This window comes from Neopsephotus bourkii, unplaced genomic scaffold, assembly GCF_033783945.1.
Source record: "Neopsephotus bourkii isolate Nb327-2 ecotype Australia unplaced genomic scaffold, CSIRO-AGI_Nbou_v1 NB_795, whole genome shotgun sequence".
In the NCBI taxonomy this organism is placed as follows: Eukaryota; Metazoa; Chordata; class Aves; order Psittaciformes; family Psittacidae; genus Neopsephotus; species Neopsephotus bourkii.
In genome coordinates, this window is record NW_026901291.1 from 1,079,157 (window position 1) to 1,092,832 (window position 13,676).

Here is a 13,676-nt window from a genome sequence, read left to right on the forward strand (position 1 = left end):
TTATGCTGCTGTTGTCATTGCAGCCTTAGCTATTTGACAGACAGAAGTGCCCCAAGGCAATAAACCATCTTTACAACATTAGTGGAGATGCCTATGACAGATGGCTAATTTAGAGTGCTGACTGGTTTTAGAGTCTTTACCTCTGGCTACTTAACATCATCTTCAGCTTCAGCCAGCTGTCCTTTATCCAGGTGTCTATTCTGGGTGAGCACAGTGATAGCAGACAGATGTAAAAGTGTGACCAAGTGTAGACTGTCATTTGAATACACAGTATCTCGGTGTTTCTTTACAGTGGCTTTCTAATCCATCTTGGATGATATGAGTGAAAACATGAGAAGTATGTGTAAAATCAGTAAGAGACTAATAGTGAGAGTGATAGCAAGAGAGAGAAACTGGATTTGTGATTTGGAATGGGATGCCAGCATCGCTTCTGGTTCGTTCATTGATTTGGAACAAGTTACCAATGCCTTCCCCTGTTGCCATTTGTAAGATGGACTGGCAGCCTCAGCTGATTGGTATGGCTTCAACAAAAGCATTTTCCCTGAAATCCAGATGTTGCATATATTGATTTTGATCTAGTTTTCATTTGGCAATAGAAGCCTTTCAGAGGGAAGAAAAATTGGAACTTGATCTTTTTTGGAATGAAACAGTTGCTTCAGCCCAGTGCTGTTTGTGTGAAAATGCAAAGCTTTTTCCAATGCAGAAACAAAATGCATTTTCTAACCTTGCAATTTTACCATACCCACTACTGCCATGCTTCAGGCAGCTCTAGCAGTGTATCTTTTGTAACTTACTTTGAAATCCCTGAAAGAGCAGTGATTTAAAAGAGCTAGCTGTTATGGGAATGGTGTTAGGTAAGGTTTCAGCTATGTAAGCAGATTTTCATGTTCTTCTGTATACACTATAGGTTATTTTTAAGCTGACCATTAAGAACATTCACTTAGCAAAAGGAAGCAAGTGTTTGACCTCAGTCAATCATGGATGAAATCATGTCTTTGGAAGAGCCCATTGAAACCTGCAGTGATGCAAAACCCCCCTCATCAAAACTTGGTGAACTCTCTGAGGTAGTTGAACGTCTTTTATAACTCTCAGGACAACCCGTACACTCATGTGGCAGAATCCAAACTGAATTCTCATGGCCAGCTTCTGAGCTTGGAGTTTGTAATGGAAATACCAATCTAACAGACTCTTAACCATATCAAGACCAGCAGGTGTAGCTGTAATATATTAAATGCTGTAGAGACATGTGATAAGCTACAGTTGAGCATTAGTTTAATATGTTTTCTTCAACCAAAATGGTATTTTCTAGGAAAAGTAATGCTGTGACAGACTTGCAATAAGAATACTACTAAAATAATCAAAACACTGGAAAATGGCAGGTTCTGAGCTGCTTCTGATGAACTGACTGAGACTTTTACTATTGCCTCAGCGAAAGAACAGCTGGCACTGCATCTAGACAGTATTTATGTTTAGGAATAGAACAGTCCTGTATGAAGTAACCAAATCCTGTATGCATTCCTATAGCTATACCTGTTTGTAAGAGGTAACACTGCAGAAACCTGTGACATCTTTTGGCAGATATAAATTAAGTTATGGTGAAACTCCAGTCTAGGTGAAACCTCAACACAGGTTTCATTAGCGAACCCCAAAAAACAAGGGAAGAAGTCCTCTAAGAGCAGCATGTCCTCGCAAGCGAACTCAAAGGTGAGCAACAGGAAGGTCAGAGGTGTGACAGCAGTGAGCAGGTCTTGCCAAGTTACAGTGAACTCAGGGAGGTTGTAACTTTTGCTGCATTTTGAGCTTGGCAGCCCCCAGAATCAAGAAGAAAGGATGAAAGGGGAAAAACACAATCCAGCCCTCTGAGTGAGATGGTATAGAAAGGAGATCACTATGAACGTGAGTGGAGAAGCTACTCTATGAAAGGGCTTATTTAATGGGCATTGGTATCAAGCTTATTGATCCTGGTCATTCCTCAGCAGTTGCTGGATGTGCGTGTCAGAGCAAGGGCCTAGGCTGCTTTTCCCCACCTGTGTATAATTCCATGATGGGAAACATGGACCTGTTGGAGTGAGTCCAGGGGATGGCCATGGAGATGATCAGAGGGATGGAGCACCTTAGCTCTGGGGACAAACTGAGAAAGTTGGGGTTGTTAAGCCTGGAGAAGAGAAGGCTCCAGGGAGACCTTAGGGCAGCTCCCAGTACCTAAAGGGGCTGACAAGAAAGGGGGGGACAAACCTTTTCGTAAGAAGAAATCTTTATGCTGAAGGTGGTAAAACACTGGCACAGCCTGCCAGAGAGGTGGTGGATGTCCTGTCCCTGGAAACATTCAAGGCTAGGTTGGATGGGGCTCTGAGCAACCTGATCTAGTTGAAGATTTCCCTGCTTATTGCAGGGTGGTTGGACTAGGTGACCTTCAAAGGTCCCTTCCAACTCAGAAGATTCTGTGATTCTGTGGATGCTTGGCAAGAACTTCTTTCTCATGGTCCCAGCCATGTCACTTGCAGTAGGACCACTAGCCAGTGTGGTACATCACATCCTATGAGCTCGCCCTGTTGCGGGTAGCATATGAGCTTGTTCCGGGTTGTTTCCAGTACTGGGGCAGGTGGGGCATCGTCCCACCTTCAGGGCACCTCATGGGCAAGGACAGCCTTCGTCCTGTGCATGGTCAGGAGCTGAGGCTGGTGCTGCCTGGGCAGGACGAGGACTCGAGGTGGGCAGCGAAGAGAAAACGGCCATTGGTGTCTGTCGTGGGAGAGAAGCACGCGACTCGCCTGGCTCCTTCCCCGCCCCGCCGTGCTGAAATGCAGCGGGGAGGGCCGGGCCGGGGCGGCGCGGCAGGGCCCCGCAGGCCGGGATGCGGGGCGGGGAGCCGCGGGCGGGGCGGTGCGGGGCGGCACGGCACGGCGGCTCCACCGTGTGCATGTAGATGAGATCCCCCGGAGCACGTCACTCCGCACCGGCGCTCTGCGTTTGGGGCGGCGGGGAGCGAGGGCGGGCGAGCGGGAGCGGCCGGAGGAGGAGAGGCGGCGGCGGCGGCTCGGCAGGCAGCATCGCTCGCCCCCCCCGCTCCATGCCGCGCAGCCCGCCGCGGCGCGGGGCCCGCGGGGCGAAGGCGGGCGCCGGGCGGGGAGCGGCGCGGCGGTGCTGAAGGACAGCTCCGCTCTGCTCCGCTCTGCTCCGCTCCGCTCCGCTCTGCTCCGCGCCCGTCCCCGCCGCCCCGGGGCGCGCCCCGCCGCAGAGTGGCCGCGGGGCCGCTGCCCGCCGCGCCTTGATGTGCCCCCCGCTACCGCGCCCGCGGCTCCCATGGCGGTGGCACGGAAAATCAAAACTTTGTTGACGGTGAACATCTTGGTCTTCGTGGGCATCATCCTCTTCTCCGTGTACTGCCGGATCCAGGACCGCTCCCAGGAGCTGGTGCAGATCGTCCGGAGCGCGGACCGCCGGGCCAGGAGCCGCGGTGCCAAGGTGGGCAGCCTGGCCGACAGGGAGTCCATCCTGCAGCGCCTGGACCACCTGGAGGAAGTGGTCTACAACCAGCTAAATGGTACGGAGGGCTGGGGGGGGGGGGGGTGCAGCACCAGTCCCAGGGTGAGCTGTGTCCTAGGAGGCTGCTGCAGATAGGGAAGTGCTCCCGAAGTGAGGAGGGAAGCCCGGGCATCATACACACTAACCCCAGTGCTGAAGGGCTGAAAATGAAGTGGCTGCAGGGTCTTGCTGGAGGGATTTGTTGAGCCCCCCCAACTCTCAGTCCAAAGTCAGAACTTCCTCAGTAGGTACAAAGTTAAGGAGGCTGCAGGGTTCACGGGTTTAAGGGTTAGTGGAAGTTCCTACCGACTGTACCAGGGTTTACAGTTTGCCCGGATATATTAACTTTGCCTGGTGTTTGTGTAGCGAGTACACTGTTAGGTTATAGCTGGAAGTCATTTGCTTGGTCTCAGAACTACTTTAAACACGTTCTGCTGAGTTCTGATGCTGTGTACTTTTAATGGTCTATTTAAACATAGCACACATACGTTTCCTTAATGACTGCCATTTATATTTGGTATTATCTTTGGTGAGGAGGGGGAAGCACCCACCACTTCTTTTTATTATGACATACTGTTCTAATTCACCAGCCTTGAAAAGTCTTGCTAGGTAACCAAAGAACCCTTCCATTGCAGTTGGAATAGCCTAAGCCATAAAAGTTGCTGTAGGATGACTAACCTTTCGTATAGAAACTGGTTCTTTAGAACAAGTGCATTTGTATTTGCATAGATTTGTAAAGGTCTAAGGGTAGAACATCAAAAAAATAAGTTTGTGATTAAATACATCCGTGCATTGGACAAGGAGAGGATGAGGGAGTGAACTTTTACATGAAATTGTAATGTAAATGTAACATTTAGTGTCTAGCACCAAATAAAACTTGCAGTTTAAATATGTTTCAGTATACCAAATGGGCTTGTAGGCTGCTTGGGAAAATCTTACTTGTAACATTGATTCAACACAGGCTACTGTAGTCTCAGAATGCAGACAAATGGGAGGGTTAGGATGAAGTATATTTCCTATTACTACTTTCTGAGTGAATGTATAAATCTAAGTAGGTTCGACTGTTATGGTAATACTCAGTCTGCCAGCGAGTGTTACAGGCAGGCATCCCTTTACGCGCTCCTCTATGTAAACAGGGAAGAGAGAAGGGGAATGTGGAGTGTGGGTGTCAGTCACAAAAATACAGTCATGAATTAGAGGGAAAGTGTCAGCAGCTGTGTTTCCTAACCATATTTTGGAGCAGTTTCGAAGGATTTAAGAGGGAAATCCTCCTCCTGAATTCCACGAAGTCATGGAGTTCCCAAGCTAAATTAGATCAGTCCCTGAGCTATATTCATCATAGCTCAGCTATGAATTGATTGGTTCTTGGTGGTGTTCATAGGTGAGGCTTGGGTAGGATTTACCCAAGGTTCATCTCAGCATCCCCCAAGAATCAGCAGGAGCCCATTGCATGAATGATTGTGGCTTCACAGTGATCAGGAAGGTCTCTGTAAAGTATGCCTTTATTTTGGGGCCGTTTGTTCCTTTTCCTTTAGTTTGTTGGCTACAGAGCTGCCCAGTCAAATTATTTGAACTTAAATGTTATATTGCTCCTTCAGGTCATAATAAACACTGCAGGCAGTTTCTTCTTGAAAGTTCTTACATAGGAAATAGAGTTTTTCAAGCTGGTCTGTTCATTTCCCCTCAGTTTCTCCCTGACACAGTTGGGGCTTTTTATTTCACAGTGGTACATTCACACAGATGAATTATTTGATCATTGTGAAATGATACTTGTCACTGTCTTTGTTTTCTTTCTTCATCTTGTAGCGATGAAACTGAGAAGTCAAAAAACTTAGGAAGTGCTCCACTGAAATGATCAGAGTTGCATCACTGTAACATGAAATCGGGATCAAGCATCTGTGTTTGGGTTTAGCTCACTGGTGTTGTGTTTCTAGTATCATGACTCATTACTTATGCCATTAATGGGCATACTGCTGCTCTGGCAGCATTGAGATTCCAGGGAGCCTTTCTGTGACGATGCTCTACCGTGTCTCACAGAAAGACTGGTGTTACTGAAACACTCTGTCTGCTCTGGAGCTGTGCAGCATCATCCGCATGTTGAGCAAGGTTTCTCAGACATTATCCTGGGTACTGTTTTGCCACAACGTTGGAGAGCCCTCTGAGGCTTTCTTGGATGTTACGTTTTCATGAAGCAGGTCAGAGTCACTTTTATATGGACAGACAGGCATGGGTAGATTCAATTCATAAGGAATATGGATTCCTTCCATAACCAGAACTCCTGCAAGTTTGCCTCCAGTTCAGTGCTGTGGTTACAGTAGGTCTGTCCAGATCAGGATTTCAATTTCCTCCTCCTGCTTATTTCTATTTTGAGATCAGAGAATTTAGAGCCACCTATTTAAGTGTCCTGTATTTTTGGTAATAAAGTCTCGGTGCTCTTTTATTCCATTTTTCTCTTCTATTTGGATTAGTCCTAAACTGGTGAGACCTTAACTGGATTTCCTAGGGACTCTGTCGAAGATCCAAGGCAATAGAAAGACTTTTCTGTGAGAGATCAGCCCTGCAGCTATTCACAGTTTTGTTTCCATCACACTTATTTGTTTGCATGAAATCACAGAAATGTTATTTGAAAGTGTACTTTCTGCCAGGAAAAATGAAACACAAGCAGCAATGATACACATGCATCAAGAGGCAACCCAAATCTGATCACTAGAGAACTCATTAACTTCTTAGGCTGAATAAAAACTGTGCACACGATGCCTATGGAGATGGGAGCAGGACGCAGAGGACCACACGTGAAAGTAGAAAGTTGGTCCTCACAATTATCTTTGGCAGAACAAGAACTTTTTGGAACAGAATGAACGAGAATTGCCATGATTCCCTGCAGAGCAGTGCAGACATACACCCAAACAATAGTTTTCAGTTGGTTCGTGCTTTGGTTTTCTATCAGCTTAGAAAAAGAGTGTTTCTAAAAGCTTTCTGTTCGCTCAGCTGCTGTGAGTTGGGGTGTAAGTAAAAGAATGGAGCGTGCAAAGGGAAGCGAAAGCAATGAAACACATCAGTGGAATTTCCTTGGTGAAACCTTCTATTATCTCTTGATATTTGACTTAGAGTATAACAGTTGAAAAACTGAGTTATTTTGGATCTAGTTCATCAATCTCTATTTTTTTCCTTCTTACTGTGGCATTTCTATTGATGAGTATGATTTATTGTCAGTCAGCACAGAACTAATGCCAGACAGACTTAGTAGCAATTCATGAAGTGGCATAATGGTAACACCCTGGAATTCTCTGCCTTTGCCTCTGTTTTTTTTTGGTAAGGGGAACAAATAAAAAAGATTTAATTGACTGAATTCTTCCCCTAATCAATTTTGCATCTGAATGTGTTGCTAATGATTTATCATAGCGAATAAAGAATTTTTGATGCCCCAAGTAGAGCATAACCTTTCATGCCAAAACCAATTGAAGGGTCAGACTACAATTTCACTGTAATTGCCTTTTTCCCTTTTCAGTGTCTCTTTCCAGTAATACACAACAATCAATACAGCATGTAATTAGATTTCATTCAATCTGCAAAGATTAAGAGAATTTTCATCTTCTCATTATGTATGCTCACATCATGTCTTCCTATCCATCTCTTCTACATTAGACCTCTTTGACCTGCTCTGTTGCAGACGTGGAGGGATAAGTCTGGAGTATTTCCTTGAATTTGACAGATCATTCTTTACACATCATAATTTGATTTTGCTCTCTTTGGGAAGATTAAATACAGTAGCAATTTCCAGTATGATAAATGGGTTTTATATTGCATACACGTTTCATGGAGGAAGGTCGAGGAAAAGCTGGACAATTCACATAATTGCAGCACACTGGCTTAAAATGCTGGAAATAGCAGGTCCTAGGTGCACAGGACTGATTCATGCAGATGGTGACTCCTGATTTTTAGAGTGTACTGGAAGCAAAGTGATTGCATTTAAAATTCAGCCTGGCAATCTGCATACTTAAAAGGTACAGTAGTCTTTTTTAAAGGCCAGTTTATTCTCCATAGGCTTGGGACCAGTTGAGAATAGTTTAAAATTTCCATGTCAAAAGTAAGGGTTGGGAACAGGATGCAAACAGATCCTGCAAATGTCTGCATCAAATTTGTCAAAAAGATGCTTTTACAGCTGGCAACTTCCAGTTGAAGAGTAATTCCTTAGCAGAGAACAGAGGTAAACCACATGTGCATGGGGGAAGAGTCAGTGTGACTGCCAGCCTTGCATCAATGAAACTGCATTGTCTCATTGTGTCTTTGTTAGAACTGTTTAATTTGTTAATGGTCTGATGCTAACATAATTATCTCCTTAACATGTGGGGGACCGTTCTCAGCCATGTGCTTTACTTGTCTTAGAATCATAGAATAGCTGGGGTTGGAAAGCACCTTAAGATCATCCAGTTCCAAACCCCTGCCGTAGGCAGGGATGCCTCACATCAGCCCATGTTTCCCAAGGCTCTGTCCAGCCTGGCCTCCAACGCTGCCAGGGATGGAGCATTCACAACTTCCTTGGGCAACCTGTTCCGGTGCCTCCCCAGTTTCTCTGTTTACCACACAGGATATAACAAGTATTTTTGATTGTTCTGGGTCAATTACTCAAGCTTAGTTAAGCAACCATTGTCACAGGCCTGACCTGAAGGTGCTGCAAAGTGATGGTCAAGTCCAAAACACCGATTCTCACTGCACACTGGCTGTGTTAGACTTGATTTATGGAGCTGAGGAAACTCATCATTAGTGCTTTCAGGAAGGCCAAGATTTTATTCCCCAAAATAAGGGAAGAAAACATCATGGGTCAATATTTGAATAGCCCCTATAAAAATATAAGGTAATATTTGAAATAGAATTACTCTGTTCAGGCACTTTAAGGAGAAAAGGTCTAAAGGTTTGGTAGAAGGAAGAGGGTAAATCGCTTCTGTGAAACACGCAAAACTGCATTCAACTCTTTAAAGTATTGACAAATAGAAAAAATACATCTTCATTCCAGCAGCACATCAATGGGTTTAAAGTCTCTCCCTGTACTCTATGTTTCATATACTGGTAACTGGGTTTTTTTTAATGTAATGTTTCTGCTTTTTTGTGTTTGTAGCTGGGAAGAAAGCTTATTTTGACAGAAAAATGGTGGTAATTTTATCATTGACTCATTTATTTGTGTAGAACTTGAATCATTTTATGCTATATAGCATTAAAAGCAATGTTTACAGAGGTGGAAAGAAAATTGTTGACTGATGTTGTGTTCGTTGCCTTTTAGTAGGTATTGCAGTTCAGTTTCTTTCCATTTATTTATATATGTACCTGGAGTTGGAAAAGCAAATATGGGCCTGCCATCTTTCTAGAGAAGAGCAGCAGTGGGGTTCTTGCACATCTGTAGCCACCACATAGGTTTAGAGAATGTAGAAACCTGGCTTTAACCTAATACCCTTGATAGCGGGAGGTGTGGGGGGTGGTTTTGTGTGGTGTTTGTTGTGTGTTTGAGCTTTTTAGTAGGTAAAGGCAGGGAGCAGTTAAAACAGGAGCATCATTTAAGAATGCAGTTCCTGCCACTGGTTATATGGCTGTTCTCCAAGGAAATAATAAGATTTATGAAAGGAAGGAAAAGAAATGAGTCATGTTTAGCAAATCTTGCTATTCTTAATGCCTTTCTGTAACCTTACTAATGGGTGTTCAGTCTTTCACAGTGTTCTTGGCATACTTATTTATTATTGTTGTTAGTTGTGGGGTTTCACTGGTAGTCATTTCCATCACTTAGTTTAAACTACCAAAACTGAAAGGGAAAAAAAAAAAAAAAGACAAAGAGAAAGAAAAAGAGCCTGTGATGTTTTGGATAACGGGAGGAAGGAAGAAAGCCAGTGACAGCAGAACAGCTTCCAACCTTGTTGTAGTCCTATTGATCAAAACTGTCCTCTGAAATAAGAGAAGTTTAGCTTCTGAGAATGAAAGCCAGAGAGAGATCCTCCCACTGACCCAAAGTTATCTTCCCCTGAGAGCACGGAGCTAAAGCAGCCAAGTGCTAATTGGATGTGTATGACTTGTGTATATGACTGTCTTCTGAAAACCCGTAGCTATGATGCTGTGGAAACGGCTGTGAATATCTGAAAGCCTCATAGGTGGAGGCAAAACCCATTTCAAGGACAGCAAGGCAGATGCAAACAGGTTAAAAATTGTCTTTCTACCCTATAGTTTTTGTCTTTTCAGGTGTTGTGGAATATTCAGGTTTCAGAGGCAGTTTTGGAGACAAGCTACAGTACAGCTGATGCTTGCTGGTTACTCAAGTCCTCTAGCACATAAGAAGAGCATAAAAATTACCTACAGCAAGGCTATCTTCTGAATAAAGATATTCTTGACTTATAGAACAGAAGGAATAAATCGGGGAGTGGATGATGCAACTTGATCTCAGGTCCCCTCATTTAGCTGAGGTTACTTGAGTATTTAAACTCATGGTAGTACTGCTGGGGATGAAGGTGACAATCTTGGTTCTTTAATTCATATCCGTTTAATCTGCTAGGCTTCCCTGTTCTTATTTGCAAACTCTCCGGTACTGAAGTGTATGGAATTTCACCCAGAGAAGATAGCTTCAGAACTTGGCAGGCTTCATCTTTTCGGTGTCAGCTTACCTCTGGTTTCTGTCCTGTCCTGTTTCATTGCCCACATATCCACACTAGTAGTGTACAAGAGTGCTGTGAATAATCTGTATGACTTTTTTTGCCTTCAGTAGGAAAGGGACTTAATTTACATCAACAAGAGTTCACCTAAAACAGAATTGAGATGGGAGTGCTATGTGTGGCAAAGTGGTCCTTTCTTCAGATTGAGCTTCACCAGCTGCCTTCACCTATGATCTGGTGTAGGTAAACAGAGTGAGCTCTGTTTGTGTCTGCAAGTCTGTAGATGTCCAAGGAATTGGTATTTTGGAGCTGAGATCTGCTTTGTTATCCCTCTGCTGTTCTCCTCCAAGGTGAGGGAAGTGGGCTTGTGCTTCTCTGGTTCTTTGCACTATGTTTTTATTTCATCTCATTTAGCTAGTTTGGACTCATTGCTGTGTGCAGAAAGACAGTGCAGCAATCCAGTGGAACATCCAGAGGAGGGCTCTCACCAGTTTCCTGCTCCTCTTACTGCATTTGTCAGGCTGTTTCATTTCTGAGTAATTGTGTGTGTTTGACTATGCCTTGTGTGTCACAGAATCCTAGACTCTTTCTGAAATGTGTTTTGAGGGGCTCGCTTTGTTATCTATAGACAAGTTTGGTGGTCTAGTAGTAAGAGAAAGAAATGGATGTCCTCAGGATATGATAAACCCACTTGCTATTTGCCATCAGGCTAAGTGACTCTGTGTGCATTCTGCCCAGCCTGCAGAGCTGTCCTGTGAAGCACATGTGGCTGCCTGACTTGCTCTGAATGATCTGTTCTCAAGTCAAGGGTGAGCCTTGGATCCTGAATTGGTTTGTGTGCTCAGTGAGCGGAGTCCCTCGTGAAACAATGCAGTAGAAAGGGGCCAGTTCTGGGGATCTCTGACAATTGCAAAAGGCAATCGTTTTCCAAGTATGTCCTTGATTACTGGCTTTGGAGGAGAGACTGAGGGCAGCTGCAGGGTAGACAATAGACTGATTCTGCTTTGTCATCATGAGCATGTGGATGCATAGTTTTCTCAGGGGCTGAAGAGACGTCAAAGAGCAAAACATGGTTAGAAAAGGTAAGAATGTAGATTTCTGAATATTTTGAGCCTTCCACTGCTTCCTGTGGTGCTGTTCTCTAGAAGCCCTTTCACTTGCCACCACAGTCTGATTTATACTGTTAATACCTTAGCTTTAATTTGCATGTCATCCTGGGAGTGATGAAGAAAACTAAACCAAGGAAAAGGTTTTAAAAATGGTTCTGGCAGGCAGAAGTATTTGATGCCTGTATACTACAGGAGAGGGTTTCCTGTTTCTCAGCATCATTTGGAAATTACATCTAAGTAACCCAAGTCAGTGGATGAAAATACAAAGGAGCACATTTGGCCTCTGGAACTCTTCCGTGAATTTGCTGCAATCTTCATCTCCTGGGATAAATGTTACAGCAGATGCCTAAGAGGCTGTTGTAATGCCGGTGTCTCCCTTGGGTGCAATAGCCACAGCAACATGGTATAGCACTGGCAAAAGCCTCAACAGATCCTTGATGCCTCCTTCCTCTCTGCAAGGCCAAGACATCTGTGGAAGAAGCTGCTGATGTAAAGGCCTTTGCTACCTGTGTGTCACTGGACTCCACTCCAAGGGGGCAATTCCTTAGCTGTACAAACCAGTGCTTTCCAGTCTTCAAGCAATTAGCTGTGGCAGGAGGGAGAGGAGAAAATCTCAGTCTGTGTAGGAAAAAGGCAGCTGTGGAGCTCAGTTATCTACTTTTTACTTACATTTCAGAACTACTTACACAGGCAGTCCAGTTGCCTCTCCTGGAGCGCTCATGAGAATATGTACTGTCTGCTGTAAGGATCCCTCACGCTTTGTAAGGCATGACTCAAACCGGGTTTGCTAGAGCTGCATTTTAAACACTGCTTGGTACAAGCAGCATAAAAAGTCTCCCAACCAGACTTTAACGTCTGATAAACTGATCGGGGGAGAAAATGGATCCTGCCAGGTGGCTCACTTTGTGAAGTTCTTAAAATGTACTGAGGTTCACACAGTGCTGGGTTAGACTATGCAGAGACACCTGTGAGGGGTATCCTCTGTCATAGACTTCATAGGCTCGTGAAGCACAGAGCTAGTCTCTGTTGGATTACCAGTGTGCGAGTAGTTTTTGTTCCTTGGGAGAGCTGCTAAAAATCGTATCTGTGATACAGTCAGCAGCCACGTTTAGTTGAGAATCAAAGTCAGAAATCTAAGTCCAACACTTGCTTTCTAAGCAATCCTCTGGTCCTGCCAACCCTTGTTCTGCTGTCAGCAGGCATTGTGTGGACAGTGACAGATATTGCTGCTTGGATGGGAAACTTGCTCAAATAGGTTTTTATCCCTGCAGCAATGATCCAAGTTCTCCTCAGCTCACCCGTGCACTTACTCTTGTTGAAGTCAGTTGCCTAAATTCATCTGTGCTATTGATCCAGAAGCATCAGCACAGAGAATAGTTACCAGCTCAGTAACTCCAGTAGCAAATGTGGCCAAGTGAAGATGCTTCTGCCACGAGACAGCAATCGAATGCATCAAAAACTGGAACTTGAGCAAGGTCACACCAAGTCTCCAGTTTCTGTTTCCCAAAGACTAGCATCCTAGCCAAGGTACTGCTGTGTCATTCACAGAGCAAAAGGGGTTTTATTGCACAGGAGCTCATTTTCCCTGCAATTCTAGAGAAGTTTCCTTCTCATTTTGTCTCTTGCACTTTTGGTGGGGTGCTAGGGTTAATTGGTTGTTTTTCATTTGGATTCTTTAGGCTGGTTTTGTATTTTCTTTGGCAACGGGGCCTTACTGCCCTTGTAGAAATTGAGTTTTTTCTACAGCTTTCATATGCCTTTAGGATGTGAAGCTTTTGTAAACAAAAATGCATTTTTTTGTTACATTAACTCATTTTCAAGCAAGCCTTGTGTGGTAGAAAAGATTGGTGCTTTTCTTTCCTGTGCATACTGAACTGGAGACAGTGATAAGACTAAAAATATCCCCAATTGAAATAGCGTTGTATAACCCAAAGGTTAGCCTTCCTCAGGATTAGAATTTGCAGTCGCTGTATAGGTTCCTTGTAAGGCACATTTCCAGTCATCCAGCCATGCGTAAAATGAGGCTACTGATAGCTGCAGAATCTTGTGTCTGCAAAACTCAATCCCTTTGGTGCCACCAGCACAAACTGCTGATGGAAGATGCTGCTCCCTCCTGTGCTGGTGTCAGCTGGCCAGGGAGGCATCCATGGCCCTGTCTGTCCAAGCACTGGACCAGGGGGTGCTGAGCAGGGACTAGTTGCTGTTCACATCTCTAATAGGAAAACCAGATGTTGCTGCGCAGAGCTGTTAACCTAAAACATGATAGATTGCATGTGGCTCTGTGTAACAGATGGGAGTGGAGTATGAGGTAAGAGTGAGCTGATGAAGTTATTAAACTAATGCTAAGCTGCCTCACTGCTGAAAGAGTTGATGTTTGTAACTTAGACAAAGCAATGAGGGAGTCTGGCTTAGA

At 44.4% G+C, this 13,676-nt stretch overlaps 1 protein-coding gene across 2 annotated transcripts in view; it reads left to right on the top strand.

The window, feature by feature from the left end:
* Positions 1–3,195: 3,195 nt before the first annotated feature.
* GALNT9 (polypeptide N-acetylgalactosaminyltransferase 9) overlaps positions 3,196–13,676 on the top strand; it is a 141,518-nt gene continuing 131,037 nt past the window's right edge. The window contains exon 1 of one of the 2 annotated variants that reach the window (XM_061355324.1): positions 3,196–3,544. In XM_061355324.1, coding sequence (XP_061211308.1) covers positions 3,304–3,544 — 241 coding nt within the window. In that variant the 5' untranslated portion in view covers positions 3,196–3,303. The remainder of the gene's footprint in view (positions 3,545–13,676) is intronic. The other variant, XM_061355325.1, reaches the window with a different exon arrangement.